This window comes from Ambystoma mexicanum, chromosome 3q, assembly GCF_040938575.1.
Source record: "Ambystoma mexicanum isolate Mex_15411 chromosome 3q, UKY_AmexF1_1, whole genome shotgun sequence".
In the NCBI taxonomy this organism is placed as follows: domain Eukaryota; kingdom Metazoa; phylum Chordata; class Amphibia; order Caudata; family Ambystomatidae; genus Ambystoma; species Ambystoma mexicanum.
In genome coordinates this window covers 1,076,202,866-1,076,226,788 of record NC_090926.1, presented here as the reverse complement: position 1 = coordinate 1,076,226,788, position 23,923 = coordinate 1,076,202,866, and the positions used below count along the sequence as shown (strand labels likewise).

At 46.9% G+C, this 23,923-nt stretch overlaps 1 protein-coding gene across 1 annotated transcript in view; it reads left to right on the top strand.

Moving 5' to 3' along the window:
- Nucleotides 1-23,923, top strand: part of CCDC57 (coiled-coil domain containing 57) — a 1,326,425-nt gene that overhangs the window by 599,434 nt on the left and 703,068 nt on the right. Inside the window, exon 12 of the mRNA XM_069655328.1 lies at nucleotides 6,547-6,729. Coding sequence (XP_069511429.1) covers nucleotides 6,547-6,729 — 183 coding nt within the window. The remainder of the gene's footprint in view (nucleotides 1-6,546; nucleotides 6,730-23,923) is intronic.

Below are 23,923 nucleotides of genomic sequence, written 5' to 3'. Positions count from 1 at the left end.
TGTATTCTTTATTCATGAGCATGTGAATCCGTGCCAGACCCCATGCTGGAGAAGGAACAAGTTACTTACCTGTAGCTGTTGTTCTCCAGCATGGGTCTGGCATGGATTCACATGCGAACCCTCCCGCCTACCCCTCTGCGGCTCTTCACTTGGTCATACTGCCACTTCACGTGCTTCCAAATCTGAAGATGGCTGCCAGAGGCGGGGCTTAGGTAGAGGGCAGTCATTGGCTGTGGTCAGTATGACGCAGAGATCAGTGATTGGTTATTACTACGAAAGACAGATCAGAAACGAAACTGATACTGGTTTTTTCTTTACCGAGGATTCCCGGCCTGACGACGGGGAATATTCATGAGCATGTGAATCCATGCCAGACCCATGCTGGAGAACAACAGCTACAGGTAAGTAACTTGTTCCTTATGGCCCTTTAACAGGCATGTCCCAACACCAGGGCCAGGCAGAGTCCGGCAAGTGACTAGAATCACTTTCACCTGACGGCCCTTTCCCTTCCCCACAGGGATAAAAAGTGGAGCACGAGAGCACACTACAAGCAAGGCAGATAGCACGAGAGAGCTATCCCAGAGCGGCAGTTCAAGAGGAGGAGAAAGGCAGCGAAAACCGAGGGGGACAAAAGGAGAGAAGCCGCCTTGCCCTTTCCGACACAGACCAACGATTCCTCTGTGGAAGATATCATAAGACCGCGAACGAAAGCTAACGTGTGTTGCAGCAGATATCAATGGTACACAGAGCGCGCCTACGCTGATAAGCAGAAGAACAGAAGGTGCTTGCTACGGACTGAGGTACCGTCCTTGACTCCAGATACAAGGAAAGCCAAGCGGTTCATCACAGCCGGTGAGTAGAGGGGAGAACTGTTAAGAAACCGCACTGTGTTGAATGAAAGTTATAAGAGCGTTACAAGTTGAGGAAAGCGAGAGACTCTAGTTGGCTTACCATTTTTGTTGAAACTACCAATACCAGAAGGCTGTGCAAGAGCCATGAGAAGAGTGTCAAAGTGGTCATACAAAGGTCTAGCAAAATCCGCTGTACAGTCGAAAGTCTTTGACCAGCCAGTAATGGAAAGCTAAGGGAAACAAATCCTGCATAGTAAGAGAAAAGATTGGCAAGAGTGAACCCCGAAGGAGGGAGGCCAATAAAAAAAGGAAAAGGGCGAAGTCTGATGCCTCAATGAACATTTGTGCTGACAAGAGTGAACCTGAGAAAGGGAGGTTCACTGTGAACTGCTTAAAAAGACCTTAAGAATTGTGAATGTAACGAAGAAGATTGTTTGAAATCCTTTGAAATACAAGCCATAGTGAACCCGGCAGAAGGAGGCTAATATTCAAGAGGGGTCTGAGCCCGGAAGAGGGGGGCGCAGGGGTGAGGAGGCAACATAAAACGTATAAACAGAAAGGAACTCTTTTGTTTGTTTTGTATGCAGCAGCTCCTCAGAGGCAAGTAACATTTTGTAGAAAAGAGACTTAACTGTCATGACCCTTGCTCCTGGTCCTCACTGGCAAGTCAGCCTTCCAGTTAGGGCCAGGTCAAAGGCCTTAAAACCTCATCCAAGACTCTCTTGGAGTTAGTCCTGGCGCCTTTGGCACCAGGCTCATAACCATCATGAAGAGCAACATTAGAATGGGACTATTTACTTGGGACTATTTAACTTTGGGGGGGGCTGTGGGGGGATCCAGCCAACACGGAGGCGCACACACATAGCTCAGTTACAAGGAACTGAGCTATGCGGTCTAGTCTTTTGTGTGTGGCAGGCCTGGGACTATTTTACCTGGACTACTTTGGGTGTGGCAGGCCTGGGACTATTTTACCTGGACTACTTTACCTGAGACTATTTAAACCGCGCCCAAACAGCAGAACATGCTTTGTGTTATTCTGCTGTGGGCAGTGTAACGCTCACTGTGTCCAGTTCTTTGATGCCATCTTACCTGAAACCAAAGACCTGCAGAGAGAGAAAGAAAACTACAAAACTTACCTGGAACAGTATCCTGTCTTCAATCCATCGCTGACTTCAGTTCCACTCACCTGAAGGTACGAACTCCATCATCCGGCACCGCATGCATCCTGGAATGCCATAACCTGGAAAGAGGAGAAAGAAAGACAGCATTAGTAAGCGTTTACTCACGTTTCCTCCCGAATGCAGAAAGCCACACAATTCTTACCTGGGTAGTCATCTCCTGGTCAGTAACATTGCTGGAACATTACGGCGCTGGGGCGAGGAACATCGCAACCTGCAAGGAGAGAGAAGGCACAGGTTAGCAATATAAAAGGCGAAACAGCACTGCGCATCACGCATTACTCACCGGACAGCATCGCGCACACTGCGCTTTCGGCTACCGGCCCATGCTCATCTTCAAACTGCATGACAACATCAAAATACCTTTCCATACCTAAAAGGAAAGAAGCAAGACATTATTATTCGAACTAAGAGGAACATAAGAACTGCATATAAAGACTGAAAAGCAGCAAACCTATGGAGTCGCAGCAGGCCTGGATTCCCACAGGGGGGCTTGCACCAGTGAAGTAACTTGGTCGCTGCTCGCCCCCACATCTACGCGCCCCTGCCACGAGGAGCAGGACGGAGAATCCACCTTTTACAATATTAAAGTGAGGAGAAGACCCAGGGGGGAGGAATGAGTTGAGGCCAAGGGAGGTGGGGAAACATAAAGACAATCTGGTATTGAATCCAGCTCTCCTATATTGCAGACCCATCTTTAACCAGAGACCTTACCAAGGGACCGGGAGAGGGTTCGAGAGTGCAAATCATCCAACCAGGGCTGGGTGGCGTCCCCGTGGATACCAGGTGAGCGTAACATTAACTGCCAGAGGTCCTGGTACCTGAGAATGGAACTGTAGGCTTGGGCTGACAAAAGCTCAAGTGTGTGCTGTGCTCCGGAATCCCACCTTGTCCTGTATTGAAAACGTGGGGAAGGGATACCCCCGGCTACTACATCCTGAGCAAAACAATCCCAGGCCCCCACCCCCGTTCTATTTTTTTTTTTTGCCCCCCTTCCCTGGGGGCAGATGATCAGCCATCTGCCCCCAGGGTTGTGCATATATGTGCCCCCCCACGTCACAAACATTTCCATGGTGGTCCAGTGGGTTGCTGGTCACGGATCAGCGCTCTGTGCCGATCCGTGACCAGCAATGCCTCATGTAGATGGTGTCCTTGGAAAGGGGAGAACCTCCCCTTTCCAAGGACACCACTTTTTCCTATATCCCTGGTGGTCTAGTGGGCCCCAGGGCCCCACTTTTTCCTATATCCCTGGTGGTTTAGTGGGCCCCAGGGCCCCAACCTCCCTCCTCCTCCTTCCCTCAACTTTTATTTTATTTTTCTCTTTCACCCCTGGGGGCATTGATCATCTGGCCCCCAGGGGTCTCCAGCAATGTGGCCCCATGCTTTGGGGCCACGGGGGGAAGGGGGCCGCTTACCTAGTTAGCAGCCTCCCCCTCCCCCCGCGTCACAAACAGATCTGTATTGATCCTGTGACATTGCTGCTCACGGATTGCGCGCCCCGTTCCCGATCCGTGAGCAGAAATGCCAAATAATGGGTATTGTTGGAAAGGGGAGAATCTCCCCTTTCCAACGATACCCGCCTCAATCTCCAGCTTGAAATACAGCTGGAGATCGACACGGAGAAAGAAGGGCTCTTACCTTCTTTCTTCACTGCAGTTGCCGAAAATGGCTGCTGCAGTGATTTTACTTTGTTTCACGCCGACGTGCTTTACGCGTGCCAAATTGAAACTGAAGGTAATCCAGCCCCCTGGCAGTGAGGGGGGGACCTCCCTCTCACATAGCCCAGGGGTTGGATTACAGTTTTGTGTGATCCCTGCTTTGCAGGGATCACACAAATGAAGGCGCCAAGGACGAGCTATCTCATCCTTGGCACTGCGTATGCACTTCCAAGGACGAGATAGCTCGTCCTTGGCATTAAAGAGGTTAAGATTATAATAGTAACAAATACAAAACAATTAATAGAAACAACAACATTTAAAAATACATTAGCTCACATCATGTAACCTGTACATATTTACAAAAACACCCCCTACCCCCACCCACAAGCAGGGTTCACATCAAATCATCAATTAGAAATCAATACATGTCCTTGAGGGCTCACCAAAGACTTGGACGAGTTTTGCCTTTCAACGACGATGCACTCGGAGTGGGAAGCAGAACTCCTGGTATTGGGGTTTCTCAGCTCTGGAAACTCAAAGGGCCTCGGGAGATGGCTCAAATCGAAGTCCGCCTTGGGACTGTTTGTTCCCACCAGTCAAAGGGAAGCTGACGTCCTCTTCGGAGTTCCTCTGTCGCACAGAAAATGGGGTCACGACCGCAGTGGTCGCTTCACTGTGTTGCAAAGGGTCCTAAGGTGTCTCATGGTCTCCTTCTTCGGTCACTTCAGCTTCCAGTGGTCGACTTGCTTTTCAATCAGGACAGCCAGACCCTTAGTGGGAGCTGGTCCATTCAGGCACGCTGGTAGACAAAGGACAGGGGTGTGTAAAGCTCCTCCCCTACTTCCTGTCCGCCCAGACACTGGAGCCTAGGCGGGGACACCCAAGGGTTCCTGCCAAAGGCAAATCACACACATAGGCCTCCTTCCCCCCCAGAATGGTAGAAGGGCTGACAAAGAACAACCCCACTAGTAATGGCAAAAAAATAATGGAGCCCCTGAGTTAGATCTCAGGTGCCCCTATTGTGCTTAACCGGAGCTATGGACGTAGCCTGCAGTAGAAACATCTCACAATAGTTTGTAGGACAAGTCCACTTCCACCAGCCAGATTGTCTATGTGACATAAATGTCACTGGAGCAGAGAAAAGGGGGATACTAAGCATCCCTTTGGCACTCCACACAAGGTGGTGTGTGCCAATCTCTCAGACTATAATGTTTTAGGAGAGATCGTAAGTATCTCCCTATCTGTAAGAATTGTAGTTCTCTAGGATATAGAAAAGAATTTCAAAGGAGGACCGTAGGGTCCCCAGCAACACTGCCCATAAGAGACTGTGAGCTACAATAGTAAAATACAGATGCCTTTAAGAGTTATGGAGGAAAAATAGACTCCACAGGACAAGTAAAATACAAAGAATAGAGTTCCAAAAGACAGAGCCCATAAGAATGAATGAGTGAAAAAAGGCTCCACTCATTCAGGATTAAAGAAAATAGTCCAGAAGTCCAGCAAAAAGTGCTTGCGCTCTCACTAGAAGAGGGGATGAAGTATACACATGATAAATCTCCCTAACAGGCTTAAAGTGGAAATTGGCACAGTAATAATTGCAGGTGAATTACTGCTCCTAGCAGAAATGATTACAGGAGAGACTCCACAATAACCATGGCATGAAGAGTGCGCATTTGCAGCATGGACCGCTATGCCAGCGACCATGAAACAGCCACACCAAACCCCCTGTAGCATCCAGCCGAACTCTACCAAGCACCCTACATACAAACCACACTGGCAACATTCAATCACATGATATGATATGACATTTATAATGCGCCTATACACAAATGTTTCAAGGTGCGACGTGGCAAGTAAGGGGAACAAAGCAAGGACAAGACAACAATCTTACTAGACCTAGTGATATTAAGATCGCGCAAGTGCAGGGGTGTAGGAAGGGGACAAGTGCCAGGGGAAGGGAAGGAAGAGCAAGTGCAGGACACAGAATAAAAAAAAAAGTAGCGCGGCCAGCAGGTGGCAGTGCAAGGGTTAAGTGCAGACAACAAGTGTCTGACAAGCGCAGGAACGGGACTGTATGGTTGCAGTTACAGACTCAAGTGCAAGGGTTGCCAGGAGGCAGTGCAGGTGTGCAACTGGGCGGGCAGGGACCTGGGCCCAAAGTTCAGAGGGTAGCCAGGTGACCAGTGCAGTATCACACAGGAGATCAGCAGGGAAGGGGAAAAGTGAAGGCAGAAGCAAAGAAGAAAGTCTACATGCAGAATACATGTAGAATTGGCAGACATGCCAACGAAACATTGTATTTCCTGTCCACCTGCCCCAATGAGTTGTGAAAACTACCAAACTCCATAGCCCAATCATAGTTCCACAAGTGGTAAAATGACAATTCGTGGCTTTTGTAGGTATATTAAAGTCTGTATCACTACATATTATCCCCACCAAAAATATCACCGTATATATGGTCGTCTGGAACAGCCATAGGTGATATTTTTGGCTACTACCACGGTGGCAAAACTGTCAATACTGGACACAGTGATTGCTGAGGAGGGCCAAGACCCGGGTACGTGTTCTGGAAGGAACATCTTTGGTAAAACTAACAGCCAGTATGCCAGAGACTTTTGGTTACTTTAAGGAAGATTGTTAAAGCAAACAGTCCCTAAAGAATCTGTGTTTGTCCTCCCTCAGTTTCAAAACCCTGCAAGTCCACACAGACCTTCACCCATCTAAGGTCGATACATGAGTACCATTGAGTTGGATAACAATAAAATATGGTTTATTCTGTTTGTCCGTGCCATTGAACATCCAAGTGAATGTGCTTTAAAATTGACCATTGTTCTATTGTTATCATTGTTTTTTCTGTAGGTTATGTCCGATCTCTTGAGGATGAAATACGAAATTTGAAGCAGAAATGTAGGAATATGGAGAAACACTTGGAGGATTTGGCCAAGGCTCCCAAGAAATCTCCACCAGCAACTCCTGTACCAAAGGTTTCTGCTGAGAACGCTTATATCCAAAGCCACGTGCGAGCTCTGAATGAGACCATAGGTAGGTGTGAATAATCTCTTACCTTTGCTTTCAAGTGCTCTGTTTTTTGCTCTTTCACTCAGGGACGTCATTTCACCAAAATGCCAGGGAAAGCGGAAGTGACATCAGACAGCCCTTGACCTCTGATGGCATCACCGGAAGTGATGTCCTTTGAACCCCCTCCCCCCCCCAAGTGACATTGCGGGGAGTGATGGCACACGACCTTCAGATGCATCTAACACCTGTGTTTCCACCCACAACATTCAAATACACACTATGACAATCCTACTCCTTCACCCACCAGTCACTCACTCATACACCACACAGGCACAAACCCTCCCTATGTATTTATTTTTTAATGCAGGGGTAGCAAGGGAGACCACAGGGGTCACAACTGGATCACTTGCGTCCCCCAAATGACGTCCCTGCTTTCATTCGACATTTTTACATTACATTATTATTGCATCCATATTGCTTTCCCTCCTTCTCAAATTGTTCGCAAGCTTGCTCCTACAACAGAAAAGCTGGATAACTGTTCCAAAGATGATGCACTATGCTGTAAAAGAATTCAATTTGGAATTTAGAATCCCCAATATGCGCTCTGATATAATAAGCTCTGTCAGCCTACCTGTCATTTGCTGTTTTTCCTTCAAGCAGTTGGGTCGAGGAAATGCTTAACGCACACAGTGTTGTAGGTGAATTTTTTGTTTTGGCTATAAGGTGGCACTTTAGCGCCACCTATAGGCAGAAACGAATGCATTGTAGTACAGCTAGGGAGAGAGCGCATACGAGGAGGGACATAATGCTTGTAGTTATTATGTGCTTATTTACCCACACATTGACTGCCCATGGCCATGCTAATCCCTATGGCCATAACCACCCACTTTCTTCCCCTCCGTGCATAAAACACACCCTCATGGGGATCTATTTGAGCTGACTTTATCAAGCCTTAAGATCAAACTTTGCACACAAGGTGACTGCCAGGGGCTTTTCAATGCAGTATTTGAGAGCTATTGGTTTAATTGGTGCTGTAAACATGCCACTGGTGTAATAAAAATGCCTTAACCGGATCTGCTTTCAGCCAATTGATTTATAGGCAGTATGTGTGTGCTTCAGCGAAGTCGTGTTAAAATCAAGCATTTGAAAAGACAACAGTCTTGGCTGGTGTATAAGTACTAGATACGCATTTGCTAGGCACTGCTATCGTATTCCCAGGTAATGCACCATTTTCAAGCTGCTACTATCAATGGACTGTTGGTACCATTACGGCAAGGCCTGGCAAATACTTTTCCCATATCTACACAAAAGCCAAAACTATTGGTAATACCATTGTGGGTTTTCTGATGCTGTTGGTCCTATTGTCTAATTTATTAGTGCGGGTGACCTTTTCTTTTTTGGGGTGGGAAGTCTTTTTATTTTTATAAAGTGAACTCTAAGGGGCTCATGTTCATGAGAGCCGTAATGTAAAGGAAAGGCGTAAACGCCTTCCATTCACGGCACAGATCATTTTCAAGCTTTTGTATGATGGAGAGGAGGGGTGGAACGCAATTTGCGTTTCCGCCGCACCCTTCCTCTCTGCCATACACATGCTCTAGCATCTGCGCTGGCATGAATTTTCATGCTGGCGCATTTGCTAGAGGTCACTATGGGGATCCTTTGTACATGTTCCCTGCCATGAGAGCAGGGGAGGGTCTAATTGTATTTGTGAATACGGCTTTCCATTGCAAGCATGTCAGGGTGGGTTTAATTGTAATTGTGAACATCACTTGCTATGCAAGCTTTTGTGATGTGCCTTTGTTGCATGCTTAGACAATGTACATGCAGCGGGTACTAGTGCCTCTCTCTCTCTGGTCCATGATGGGTAGTCTTCAGTGTATGCAAGCAAAAAGAAGGGGTCCAGCACCGGGCTCGGTTCGGGTGACTGCTGTTGGTACCAGGAAGAAATCTGTTTCCCAGGTTCGTGGGCTTTTTGAGGTAAATTCAGGCGCTGTTGGCTCCGGATCTTAGAGCACTGTTATCTTCGAGTCCTACCAATGTACAAAGTGTGATCACCACTAAGTCTTCGGTACCAGACCCCCTTTTCCTGCTGGGCAAGTTCATTGCGGTATTGGGTTAGTTCCATATTGGTCTTGCCTGTCCTCAGGCTCATCTGGCTAGGCTAAATCCTCAGCATAAGGTTATACTGCGGGGTCTATCTTTGGTTGATTAAACACTGCTCCCTCCATAAACCCAGCGGTCTGAAAATGTAGTCTCTGGCATCCTGCAAAATTCCTTGGTTGCCTCCTGAAATAGCATCATCTTCTCAGGCTCCAGACTTGCTCCGAAAAAGTAAGAAATTAAATTGCAAATCCAATCTTGATTCATATCTAATTCACTGTCCTGTCGCCTAAGGATGTCCAAGAAAATGTATCTGTTCCTTTTGTTGATTCCAAATGAGGTAATCGTTTCGCAAGGGGTTATTCAGATAGCAGAGAGTGGTTTCCTTGTACTGCAGTTTTTTCCTTTTCTTTTCATCTTTCCAAAGGGGTTTGAGCAATGTCAACTGTCCTTGGCATGTGATTTTCAATATTCAACGGTTGCCTACTTTTCTGGGGAGCCACCTGCAAATTCGATCAATTTTCCTCCTTTACTTGTGGACTAAACATGTTCACTGATGTCCTTCCACTGTATTTGAGAGCAAGAGGTTGGGAAACAAATCACCTATGTGTCTGATCCTAGCCACTACAATGGCACTCTTAGAAATTATCTTGGATACAAGCTGATAAACTGATGCAAGGAGTTGCACCTGCCGCAGTTCAGTCTCAAGAGCCAGCACCCATGGATACATGGATTCACCCTGTGACAAATGTGCATCAAGCCTCTTCCAAATGGGTGTGATGCAATGGATACTCCCTCTGAGAGGAAGGGGGAGCTTCCACTTCCCATGGTATGGAATAAGCAAGTGTAAGAAGGGTGGGAGAAGTTACTTTTCTGAGACCTATAAGGAAACCTCTTCCAACAACTTTTTAAGCAGGTATGATAGTGACATGGTTGCATGAGAAATATTTTGAGGTTTAATGATGAACGGTGGCTGCTTTCCTTCAGATAATTATCTATGCCCTTGGGTGTACACATGCTGCTTCAGCAACTTGCTGGTAATGTCTATGGAAAGGGGTGCAAATCACAGTTAAGGCAAAATCTTTATTTGTTTGTCTCTCAAAACAAAACCTAAGCTCTCCCTACGTTTCTCATTACTACTCTAACGAAAAGAAAACAAGTTAGGATGTCCCAAAGTAACCAAGTCTGCTGTCTAGAAAATGTGCTCTAGTCGGAATCCTGTTCCTACCACTATAACCAAAACAAAAGGTATAATCAGGGCCTTTGCCTTAACAAAAGTAATGGTGGCTGATCTCCAGCCCTAGCTCAATGTCTCGATATCAGATCAGATGTGCTTGATCCCGTGTCGCAGTTCAAAATAAAATGTCTCTTCCATGTTAGCCTTTTCGGGTAGGCGATCAGTCTGTCTCCCTCTCGTACTAGGGATTTGGTTGCTCCTTCTAGGTCTCCCTTCAGCCTTGGGGACCCCTAGTCTGTAAGTCCACACCAGGTATTTCCTTTGGGATCTCCAGGAAGGAATCGCGTTTTGGTAGCGGCTACTTTTCCCTGGCCACATGGGATGAGACTTTCGGCTGGGGATCAGTGATGATTCCATAGGATTCATCACAACTAGCTCATACGTGGAGAATCCTCAAAAAATTGTGCGGTCTTCCGGATGGTGAACAGGGACTTGGATAACCCACTATTCCATGTTCTTTCTTATGATACTAGCTTTCACAGCATCTGCTTCAGGATCCCAAATCTTTCCACTAGGTCCTCCATCTGAGGATGATAAACTGAGGTACGCAGAGTCAGTATCTTCATTAGTTCTTTAATTTCTCCCATGAGCTGGGACATTACGCAACTCCCTTGATCTGTCAATATCTCTGCAGGGAAGCCCACTAGAGTGAAAGGCATCTGGAATTCTAGAATGGCCTTACTGATATTGCTGCACATGGGGGCAGGCCTCTGGATATCAGATTGCATAGTAGCCAATAACTAGAATATACTTATTCCCAAACTTCGAAGGTTCCTGGGGTCTTACTGCATTCATACCAATATGATGGAAAGGTATTTAGATGATGGGTAGAGGTTGTAGGGGGCCCATAGTACTTCATCTGTGGAAGCCTTCTGGCATATAGGTTTTTGGTGTTTTCTCATGCCCCAAATGTCCAGCAGTCGTATTTGAGTGAGCGTGTTCCAGTGCTGACCACCTGAACAATTTGGGCACCAGAAGCTATTGGTAGTTAACCACATCACTTCTTGGATTGACACTTTCTCTAAGAAATTTGGTATGTGTAATGTTCTACTCTTTGATTCTGAAACCAAAGATTTCCAGGGCTGGCCCAAGAGAGGATCAGTTCTCTGAGCTGTTGCAAGCCCCACAAATGCAGGGTTTGAATGGTACGCTTGGGCACACTCCGTCTCTTGGGCTTCTGTCATCCCTCTGAATCCTGCCTCTTCCTAGATTAAGCAGGGGTTCTGTGACACCCCGCCAAAGTCTTGGTCTGTCACCCCTATGCAATACTTTAAGGTCAACTCAGACTTTGCAGCTATTCTTCCATAGGTTTTCTCCAGCACCTCCACATTTAAACATTCTGGACCATGGTTGACGTCTGGGTTGTCTCTTCGTAAGTATAGAAGGCACACCTGACAGTTTTCGATGTGATATGGCTAGGTAGACGTGCCGTGCTGGTTATCCTTGCCACTCAACATCTTGCGGCCATGGGCGACCTCTGTATTGAAGGCTGACTGCATCCCACTTCTGACTCTAAGTGTCACAGATGGCACAGAAAACACTGAGTCACAAGGACAGTTCAAGGGTTTTCATTAAATTATTTATGGTCCTATGGTTGCGTCTCTCTCAATTTCCAAAGAGCCACCTTCCTAACCCAGGTTTCCATAACTCTGGTTACTGCTATTGATCCCAAACTCTTAATAGCAGGTGATGTTGTCACTACAGGTAGGCTCGCTAATGCCCTCATTTATTTCCTTACTTTCTCTACTCATACCGTGAGTTAGTTTTCTAATGGCAAAAAAGGGATGTGCCATGTAGTTACTAGTTAAGCTTTACCTGGCTCCACTAAAGCCCACCTTTTTCTCACTCTTCTACTCTGCCTGCGCCTCCTGACCAACTTCTTGTCCGTCCAATGTTTCACTCTCCTCTCTTCTGCCTCCACCCTTTGATGTTAACTCGACTCCCACAATTCCTACACTCTACTTCTGCTGCTTCTCCTCACACACCATTACTGCCCCTCTTTCCACTCTACTACTCCTCTCCCTACTCTTCTACTACTCTCTCTCTACCCACTCTACTACTCCTGCACTACCACTCCTCCCACACTACTACTCAATTACCGTCCTTATACTCTATCAGTCTTTTCACATGTTCTCCTTACACTGTCCTCTCTACACATACATCAAACAAACGCACACACACTCACACCTCAGAACCACTATCACTGCTAAACCAATGCCTCACCTACTCCAAAACTCTTCTCCACAACCTGCTGCTCCCTCCTTCCTCCTGCTGATCTTCAGTCACCGTCCACTTCCTCCTCTGACCTCAGTTGAAACACCCACACTTCCTGTTTCCTGTCACCTGTTTATATATTCCTGCCCTGGTGAGGGTTGGCAGTTGTAACCAATCTCCTTTCTTGCTTCCCCTCCCTAGGCATGTATTTGTATAAAATGCTTACGTGTGTTTTGGCCCGGCCTACTTTCTCCACACTAGCTTGCTACCCGGGAGATCTAGCGTTGAAAGGACAGTGTTGGAGTTAGTTTTCGGGGCTATATTGGCGGAGACCCCTTGGGTAAATTCAGGAACTATCCTCTTTCAAGTCCATGGTGGCCTATTGGATGGGTCTTAGTTAAGACTACCAACCGGCTTTGCCGGTCTTGTTTTCTACATGGCTGCAGTCAGTCAGTCTCTCATAGATCACTCTGCAACAGTGATGCGGTCCCTCCAGTGCTGGAGCTATCTCGTTGGGAGCAGTGTCTGAAAATGTAAAAGGACACTGTGTATATTCATTTGGTGGCAAGGCTGGAGACATGGTTCTGCACAGATAGAGATTGGCTCAAAAGGGGGAACAGGAATTGTTCCCACTCGGCTGCCAATGTTCACCTCCGGGGTAGGACTAGTGCTGCCATTGACCCTGGTAGGCCTCATACCGCCACCTGAGAGAGTTCCTGCTCTTTTGACAAAGCCCAATGATGGACCTTGTCACAGATGCCATTCAGGAAGATCCCTAAAACCAATGAGACATAAGTGGTTTTATATAGGATACCTATTAGTCTGAACGGAATCAGGGACATAAAACCATTTTGGTATTTCCTTATTCCATGCTTTTTTTTCAGCATGAAAAGGAAAGACAAAAAAATACCAGGAACAAAACATAACAATTCTCACATGTAGCAGTCTCATTCCCCAAATCCCCCTACATTAACCAGCATTTCTTCATTTACTCTACATATTAGATACCCATTTTAGTGACATCCACATAGTATAACCACAAACATTTTGTACATGATGGTTCTTCCCCTTTCTTAGTCATCTTTAATCATAGATTCCAGTTCTGCTTTTGTGACTTCGAATCTCAAGCCCAGTATTCAAATGTTGACTACCCATTTAAACCTCATTCCAACTGAACACCTTTCGTTATCAATGGCCTATTCCCGCCCTATCCCCCTATGATCATGAAATCTGTGAATGGTTTTCAAGTTTCAATAAATGTATCTAGGGAACCAGCAATAGGTGTCACTTTCTCCAGAGCCCAGATTTCCCATATCTTGCACCACCATAATGTAATTTGTGGACCCTCTTGGTTCTTCCACTGTTTGCCAATAGCAAATCTTGCAACCATCAGATGCTGGGTTAGAGTTTTACCCATAAAGCCCAACATTGGTTAACTGTCCTCTGCCCACTGTGTGCCCTAGAACCAAAACCAGCGAGTCCAGTGGCAGTACATGCCGTGATATTTTTCATTTTTACTAATATCCCCTTCCAGAAATATTGTACCCATGGGCAAGTCCACTGCCTATGTCCAAGATTTATGGTGTTTCCACAGGAACCCAACATAGTGGGGAGGAGCTGGATTTAACCCGATGTAGGCTTTGGGGAAAAGGTACCATTGTAGGCAGATTTTCTGAGCGCATTCCCTAACCGGATGTGCATGTGAGGCTCTGTTCCAGTTTCTGAACCAATGCTAATTTGCATATTTAGGTCTTCTTGCCATTTCCTCATGTGTGGAAATGTCTGTCTTCCTGCTCTCCGACCTTCCCAGCTGGTCGGGATTGCCTTTATCCGTGGGTGGGTCTGAAAACAGCTGGCTTCTCTGCAAAGTCGCGTTCTTTCCATGTCAGAGCTGGGACCGGTACCAAAGGCGACCAAGGTCTTTGGCAGAAAGGAGTTTGACATTGGTAAGAGGGAGAGCTTACCTGCAGGTGGGACACATGTTTCATCACCAGCCCTTGGTAGCCAGGTGAAGACCGCGACCGCTTTTCCAGGGGTCTTCACAGGACCGTTTAGGGTGAAATCCTGGCTGTCTACATCTGCAATCCCTTGGTGGGAAACCATTAGTACCTTTTGGTGGGAATGTGTGAGCACCTCCTGGTGGGAAAGGCTCCGAAGGGATCCACCCGGTAAGGGGGAGGATGTGTTAATTCCCAACAAAATCATTACAGTACCGTGGAAGAGCTGTTTTTGTCTCAGATAACAACCAAACAGACAAGATTAGCCTAAAAGAGCTAAGAGCCTCCAGGGTTGAATTGGTTCCCCAAAATCTTCAGTACGGAAGCGAAAAACTTTGCACAGTAGGCACAAAGAGCATTCGCGGTCAGTCCCGAGCTCCGTACCGACTACCCCAAAAAGACACAAGAAAAATAAATTGTCAAAGGAGAGTTTCACAGAAAAGCATTGCTATCGAGGGTTCACAATGAACACATAGATCTAATTTCGAACTCTGGAATTTGATCCATAAAAATTCTTGACAGTATCATCAGAGGAACTGTTTGACACTCCAGTGAGGTGCAAGACCCCAGAGATTTTGCCCCAGTCTTCTCCTGAAACCCGGGGAGTTTTGGCTGAACCGATTCATGCTTCACCACATTTGGTGTTGACTAATAGTCAGGTAGCTGTGGTATTATAACTCCTTAAATATGGTACACCAGCTGGATAAAAGTAGACTCTCCTACATCATGAACACTCTGAAATGGGAAAGGACATCACAGCTATGGTACTTCAGACCATTCTGTTTGAACCTTTTCGAAAAGTGTTAGTTCAACGCATTAACGACAAGATGGGGCCTCCGGAGGTCCCACAAATGGTTGGTTCTACAGAAACACCACCATTACCTACACCAGCAACGGTAATCCCTGAAGAAGGGGACGATGCTCTTCCGAACAAAAATATGTACCTGCAGTGATCGTTCACCTTCACTACTCTTGGCGTCGCTCCTTATACGTGCCACTGTGTGGACTGGGCTATCGTTGCACCATTAGGCAGTGGAATCCCTCCGCAACTGTTCGCCTCCCACAGCTGGCGCTTGAAGCACTACGATCTTGGTGTTGGGAAAAGCCTGCTCCACTGGGCAAAGCGCGCTGCTCAAGGTCATATGAACCCTGGTGAGGGCCACCCGGAACGGCCTCGGTGAGACTTGTCAACTATTGTTTAATTGTTGGTTTCATACTTTATGCATCAGGCACATTTCTGGGTTGCATCATTAGAAATACCCTTCTAGTAGGGAAACCCTTCCTCCCCTCTAGAGAGCAAACTGCACTTTTGTCAGGATTGCATAGGTCAGATGTCGGGCATGAGTGGATATTGCTCTAATTCGTCTGGGTTAACTCAATCCATTATATCAAAATAGTTCAGCACCATAGAGGGTGTGACGAATTGAGGGATTCAATCACTTTCCCCAAGGGGGAGCCCCTTCCTGTGAGGTTAGGGAGGTGAGCCCGCTATATAATATTTCCCCTAGTGTTGGCAGGAAGCACGACCTCACAGGGAGAGGCTTCCCTCTTGGGGATAAGGACTCTTAGACGCCTAAAAAATGCTCAATAAATAAATAATTAAATGTGTGGGCTAGGACTCCCCTAGAAGCACTCAAAATCTGCACAGAAGGCTGTGCATGAGCCGCCATTTGCACCCTTTTCTGCCTCAGGAGCCTACATACTTCAGCTACTGTCCCAGCCTTTATGTGGTATCAAGTGGTACACAGGGTTGGTTGTCTAGTGCCTCAGTGTGTGGACCTGCCGTCCCTTCAGTGAGGAGGGGATATTTTATGTCTGGTTTCCATTACTCTGGCAGGAAGAAGAGAGCCTGCTGGAGTGAGCGGTATAGGAGTCTGACAAGTTTCGCTGGCAAGCCACGCCCCATGGTATGTGATTTCTAAATCTTTTGCTACTGTTAGGGACTTTGCACATTTTGAAGATTCTGGACATCTTGGAGTCTCTGCAAGAAGGAGACACGTTAGCAAAGCACAATCTGCATTACGCTTATTTTCACATACGCATTCTAAAAAAGCAACAAATGTTCATAACAGTCACAATGCGAAGCTGACATTTTCAATACAAATGTTTTTGATCTGCTCTGAATATTCCTTAGGATGTTCACCTAATTATCAGCTAAAGTGGTGCCCCCTTCAGGCTTCAGGGGATTCATTTGTACCAGTACCTCGACCATTGCCTGCATATAGCTCGAACCAGGGCTCTCCTGCTTAGCATATGTGCAACACTCTGTTCAGCCTTTAATAGAGAAATCAGACATGTCTATACTGCAGGAGTCTGTAGCCTGCGGCGCTCCAATTGTTTTGGACTACAACTTCCATGATCCTTCAACATTGACTATTGTGGCTAGAGTTGATATGAGTTGTAGTCCATAAACTCTGGAGAGCCAAAAGTTGCAGACCACTGCGTCTAGTATTACAGGATTTGCTTCTGTTGTGGTGTAGGCTAATGGCAGCTCTAATTCAGTTTTGTCTTCACAAGCGGCGCAGCCATTTTTACCACATTAGTAACCCAATGTAGCAGTTGGTAGTCATTGGGGTATGAATGCCTTTTTTTAAATTACTTCTCTTGGCCATTTTGTTTTGGGCCATCACTTTGTAGGAAGTACTAAGCATGCAACAATGGCGGTTGTACACACATGTACTTACTCTGAGCCCAGCCCTGGACCCTCTGTAATGAGTTGAATGGCTCTTTGCCCAGTACACTAACTGTGGTGGTGGATCACAGTGTTTGGTGGTTTTTAGGGCCAGCCTGATGGGCTGGCTGCCCAAACCTATGTGTGTCTGCCTAGTGTGTGATTGAAGGGCTGGCATGAGTGTCTATGAGTTAATAAAGAAAGTTAAATGTAATATTTATAGGACGCATGTGACTGAGGTAAATGTACATCGTTGCTAAGGTTCAAGGCATTAGAAGGAATTTAGGAATAGTTGTCCTGAAATTGTTATGTGAAATAAAATTTAAAAGTAAAATTGTATGTGTGTTTATTATTTGTATTTCTTCTCTTATTGGTTCGATACGGCTGACAGAGTATGATAACTAAGAGTCATCTACTGCCCATATACCTCATGAACGTTAGCTTCATTTCATAGAACAGGTTTTTCGGCTTTATCAAATTACAGACACTGCACTATCCCGAATCCTGCTTCACTATGAGGCAATGTTATGGTTTCACATGGAAATGCACTGTGGCGGCCATCTAGGAATGGTACTTGACTTGATTCTTTTGAATAAACCACTTCTACTTTGTCTCTTTATAGCTACGAGTGGATGCCAGAGGCATTGTCTACTTAACTAAATTCTATACTATGCACATTATTGTAATGCTATATTGTTTGCAATGTAGGTATACAACTATATGTGAGACCTATAAATACGGTGGACATCTTTGATCAGGTTTCACATGGTTTAGCTGGCGTTTCAATTGTTGTGCCGGAGACAGACTAGTGAAGATCACAATCTAAATAACCTACTGAAAAGGAGTGTTGGTAAACGTATTAGGTTGGTTTAAGGGACTGTTGTCTGTGGTAATTGGATATCAGTGAGGTCGTATCTTACAGTGGCTTTTGACTTATTGTTCTGTAGGAATAGTATGGATATCGCTACAACCGTAACGGCTAAGTGACTAGACACGAACAGTACACTGGGTACTTATAGAGTGAACCATAACGTTACCAGATGTACAAGGTATGTTAGGATGGGGGTTTGAACTTTTGAATTCGGGCACTGGTGTATCTTTGCTGTAATGGGAAGAGAATCAAGTCACTAATGGTTTGCCATATGGTAGATGTGATGCTGGAGATTTTCTTGAGTAACTCGTGAGATTGACATGACTACTGCATTTGCTTACTCTGAATGAAGTTGACGTATGGTCTTTTTACTGCATTTTATATTTCCCTCCCCATGTACTGGTTTTGTACTTGCACTCATTTGGCTTTTTTCTTGTTTTGCCAGTTGATTTGCATTTCTCTTAGGGGACGTATGGTGAACTGCACACGGGACATTAGTTCTTCACTTGAACTCACTTGTGTTCTGTTTCCTGAGTTGGTCTGCACTCGAAGGGGTTGCATAGTGATCTGTCTGAGGGTCACTGGCCTTATTGCACATCATTGGTTTCTTAATGTGTACTACTTATTTTTAAGTCACTATTATATTATTTACTTCCTTTATTGCAGAATATTGAGGGGAAATTGGTTGACTCTCTGAGTGGACGTGTCTAAGTTAGATAAACTTCGAAGGGATTGTGTCCTCCGACGTATTCCTTATCTTTGATAATTCGTCTCCAGCTTGCTGGCCTCGGAAATATTTTCTGTAGAGGGCGCTGCGCGTCGACGTCCACCGAGTCGATGTCCCTCGACGGCCACTGTATCGGCGCCGACGTCACCATGTCCATAAATAGCAACGTGCTGCGTCCGTTGCTCAGTTCCGTTTTTCCGCGCTTCGTGGGACTCGGAACATCGTTGCTCAGTTCAGTCAGATAAAGCTTCTACATCTACTCGAATATACCAACGCGTTCTCGATGGCATCTTCATCGGAAACCGACAACGGCGCGATCCGGCTTCAAAAAATGTCGAGACTGCGGTAAAAATGACGATAACGGATCCACACAGGATCTGCTTGTGGTGCTTGGGAGCCGAGCACCATTGTTCGGAGTGTGAGGACTGCATGTCCATGACGGCGAAAGCCTTGAAGGAGAGCAAGGGGAAGCTCGAGAGAGGTAAGTCAGTCAAAACCTCCTCGAAAGTTTCTTCGGCTGAGTCGAGGCATTCGTCTCCTCGCCGTCGAAAACATTCCCATTCTAGATCGAAGTAGCTTCCACCATTCGTCGAGATCAAGACACTCAAAGAAGAGACGTCGAAGATCCCCTTCCTCGTCGTCTTCTGTTTCCCCAGAAAGAGTCTCCTGCCCCACAAAACACAGCTCTCAGGCTGAGTGGGAGGAATTCAGGATGAAAATGTTAAGCGTCTTCGAGAAAGCGGCCTCGCACCCCTCGAAGACAGCTGAGGGTGATACCCAGGGTAAAAAACCCAAAAAATCAAAATGCAGCGAGTCGCTGCACCTGGCGAAACATTCCACCCGAGAGCGCCACGGGCCTTTGGGTAAGAAGGCACCGTCTTCAACGCCGTCGTCGAAGATCTCTTCGACGCATGGATCGGTGCCATCGACGCCGTTGTCGAAGGGTTCTTCTACGCATCGGTCAATCGACTCGACGCCATCGTCGATGCCGACATCGACGCCGATGAAAGAGAAGACCACGGATACTCCACAGCCAACGGTGATTCCAAGAGCCTCCGGCACGACGCAGAGACCGTCGTCGACATCCTCGAGTAGGATCCCGATCCTCTCGAGTTCTTCGAGGCCTCTTCCACTTTTCTCGATGCCGTTCTCTGCGCCTTCGAAGCCTGTCACATCAGCGTCGACGACATCAACGTTTTCTCGCCCAATAATGACGAGTTTGGCTCCTTCTGCCTTAGAAATGGGTTTTACACCATGTCAGAGGTCAGAGTACTCTGGATTATCTTCAATTTATGAAAAAGGGGAAGATTCTGACCAGGATACCTTCGGGTTTCAGAGGACCACACTACCTGTTTCAGAGGATTTCACCTCTGAGGAAAGAAGGTTGAAAGACCTACAGGAGTCATTACATGAGGCAAGTGGGCTGGACACTTCCCCAGAAGTGAAATTTGTTAAGCCAGACCCAGGGGAACATGCCGAAACACCCTATAGAACCCTGATGGCAAGGATTATTGAATTTATGGGTTGGTCTGTGCCTTCGCCTTTTTTCAACAGGATGACCTGACAGACATATTAGACAAAGGTCCACAGGAGGATCCTGTGGTCCCCTTCCATGCAGCTTTACAAAGAAAGATTTCATCTAATTGGGAAACTCCTGAAGTTATCCCTGCTGCCAATAAAAGACTGTCAGCCAAGTATAGGGTAGCTGCAGCTGACCCTGAATACTTATCAAAACACCCGACTCCAGAGAGCCTGGTGGTCCAAGCGGCAACTTCATCAAGCAGCTTACCGCTTACCCTACTGTCCCACAGGATAGAGATGACAAGAGGTACGATTCTATGGCAAAGAAAGTCTTCTCTGCTTGTAGTATGGCGTTGAAGTCCATCAACGCCACCTGTACGCTCGCCACGTTCAGTCACACACTGTGGGAGTGTGCTTCATCAGCGGCTGACTGCATACCCGAAGGAGAGGAAAGGGAAGCCTTCCTTAACATTATTAAAGATGGCAAAGATGCCATGTGCGAGTCACTTCAAACTGGCATAGATTCCGCTGACAGTATCAGCAGGGCCATGGCGGCAAGTACAACAATCCGCAGGCATGCATGGTTGCGAAAGTCTGGCTTTGCTCCAGATGTACAGGCCAGACTTTTGAATATGCCCTTTGACGGCTCTTCATTATTCGGAAAAAAGGCTGATGACAGTCTGGAAAAGTTGCAGACATCTAAAGCAGTGGCAAAATCGTTAGGAGCTGCAATCCGCCCAACTCCTTTTCACCCCTCAGTAACCTCTGGAAGAGGAAAGTCCTTTTGCTATTATTCCACATTCGGGAAAGGCAGAGGACAGCCGGCTCAAAGAGGCCAAAGGAGATCCACCCGAGGTGGACGGGTCAAAAGTACTAAAGCCGCAGCAGCAGCAGGTGCCTCTTTACCCTTGGCATCTGCATCAGCCGCCCCCAAACCACTCTGAGGTCTTTCCACACAAAACACCTGTAGGGGGCAGGTTAACTCACCATCTGACGGAATGGCAGGCTATAACGTCAGATGCTTGGGCATTGGGGACAGTTGCCCAGGGTTGCTGCCTACCCTTTCTACACATCCCTCAGAGTCATCCACCGGGGCACAGCTCTCTAAAAGTTCCAGATCCGCTCCTCTTGCAGGAAATTATAGACCTGCTAGAGAAAGGTGCCATAGAACCGGTACCTGTAGCGGACAGGAACAAGGGCTGGTACTCCCCCTACTTTCTCGGAGGACTTAGACCCATCCTGGACTTACGAGAATTGAACAAGTTCCTCAGGAAGGACAAGTTCAAGCTGGTAACTCTCTCTCAGATCCTTCAGGCCCTCCAGCTCCAGAACTGGCTGGTATCTCTGGACCTTCAGGATGCTTATTTCCATGTGCCAATCCATCTCAAACACAGGAAATACCTGAGGTTCGCAATTGGCGACTCTCATTATCAATTTCGAGTTCTGCCATTTGGGCTGACCTCCGCCCCGAGGGTCTTCACCAAGCTAATGTCGGTAGTGGCTGCGAGTCTAAGGAGGGAAGGGATCCATGTCTACCCCTACCTGGACGATTGGCTGTTCAGGGCTGTATCTTCGGAACAAGCTCAGGTCCAGCTAGATTATGTCTGCCACTTCCTTCACAAACTGGGCTTCTCCCTCAATTTAAAGAAGTAACAGATGATACCATCACAGAGACTCCAGTTCATTGGAGCGGTCCTGGACACTTCCCTGGGAAAAGCCTCGCCACCAGAGTTGAGGGCTCAAGATATTCTGCAGATGGTCAACAAGTTTCAAAATGCCCAACGTCTCCCAGCCTCCGACTTTTTGAGGTTGCTAGGCCTCATGGCATCCTGCATCTTCCTTGTGTCAGAGGCTCACCTGAGAATCAGATCTCTTCAGTGGGCACTGAGAACTCAGTGGTCGCAATTCTCAGGGAGACTGACAGATCACCTCCGGATTCCGGACAAGGTAGCCCGCGACCTTAAATGGTGGGCCTAACCAGAGAACATCTTGAAAGGAGAACTGTTTTGGCAACCATGGCCGGAGATAACAGTAGTCAACGACATCTCACTCACGGGGTGGGGAGCCTATGCCAACGACTTGACCATCAGCGGTCGTTGGTCTCCATCGGAGTCCAGACTACACATCAACCTATTGGAGCTGAGAGCGATCAGACTAGCGCTGAAAGCTTTCCTGCCATCAGTACAGGGGAGAAATGTCCCGATAATTATGGACAACACGGTGGCCATGCACTAACTCAACAAAAGAGGAGGCGTAGGGTCACTGCCACTGTGCAGAGAGGCAATGCAGCTCTGGTTTTGGGCAATTCAGGAAGGAATCTCTCTATCGGCATTCCACCTAGCCGGAGAGAAGAACTTGACAGCGGACGCTCTGAGCAGACAGAGCACAGTCTCCCACGAGTGGGAGCTAGCTCAGGAAGTCCTTCAAGAGATTTTCGCCCTTTGGGGAACCCCTCAGGTGTATCTGTTCGCCACAAGCACCAACAGGAAGTGCGATCTGTTCTATTCAAGGGAATTTCCCCCGAGAGGAGCTCTAGGAGACGCGTTCGTAGTGGACTGGGAGTTTCCACTCCTTTACGCGTTTCCACCAGTCCCTGTTATTCCTCAAATGATCAGGAGGTTGAGAAGATTCCGGAAAACCATGATTCTAATTGCCCCGGACTGGGCCAGGAGAACGTGGTACCCGGATCTTCTAGATATGTCCATCTGCCCTCCAATCCGTCTTCCACTCAAAGAGAATCTTCTCTCGCAGAAGGGAGGTCAGGTTCTCCATCCAGACATCAGAACCCTCAACCTTCCCGCTTGGCTTCTGAAAGGGTGAGGTACAAGGATTGGGACCTCCCTGATGACGACATGGAGGTCTTGCTTTCAGCCAGAAGGCCAGCATCAAAGTCTTTATACCGCTGCCGTTGGGACAAATTTTGCAGCTGGTGTAGAGAAGGGAATATCGACTCTTTTTCATGTGGTATACCAACGTGTTATCGTTTCTACTCTACTTGGCAAACTCAGGCCTTCAAGTTGGCACTGTAAAAGGCTATCTCGCAGCGCTTTCAATCTTCAAGCGCACTGCGGAGGAACCATCGTATTTCAAACTACCTCTAGTGATACAATTTCACAAGGGATTAACTAATGTTTATCCTCCAAAACTATCCAAGTTTCCTTATGGGACTTAAATTTAGTCTTAAACTTCCTAATGGGCACTCCATTGGAACCACTTCACTCTTGTTCGCTGAGATTTCTCACGCTTAAAACTGTCCTATTGGTAGCACTAACATCTGCTAGGAGGGTGAGCGAGCTACAAGCTCTCTCCTGTAAACCCCCACATACAATTTTCCACAAGGACAAAGTTGTCCTACAGGTGAAGCCTAATTTCCTCGCAAAGGTGGTTTCTGAATTTCATATTACTCCGAAAATTTACCTTACCCTCGTTCTACCCTCCTCCCCATCCGGGGAAAGAGGAAGAAAGGCTACATAGGCTGGACCCAAGGCGAGCTCTAAGCTTTTAAATCAGCAGAATGGCTAGGATCAGGCAAGCAGACCAACTAATTGTAGGATACTCGGGTCACAAGTTGGGATTACCCATAACAAAACAAACCATTTCCAGGTGGATTATTTTGGCCATTCTGGAATGTTACAAACTGGCAGGGAAAGAGCCACCCCAAAATCTTAGGGCTCATTCAACCAGGGGTATCGCAGCCTCTTCGGCCCTCCAAAGAGGCGTACCGGTCAGAGACATATGTGCGGCTGCCACATGGTCGTCCGCACATACATTCACAAAATTTTACAACCTGAATTCCTCGACTAGTCAAGAGACCAGATTTGGCAAAGCCGTATTACATTCGGTTCATCCCTAAAGGGATACATGACATTCTTACTCCCAC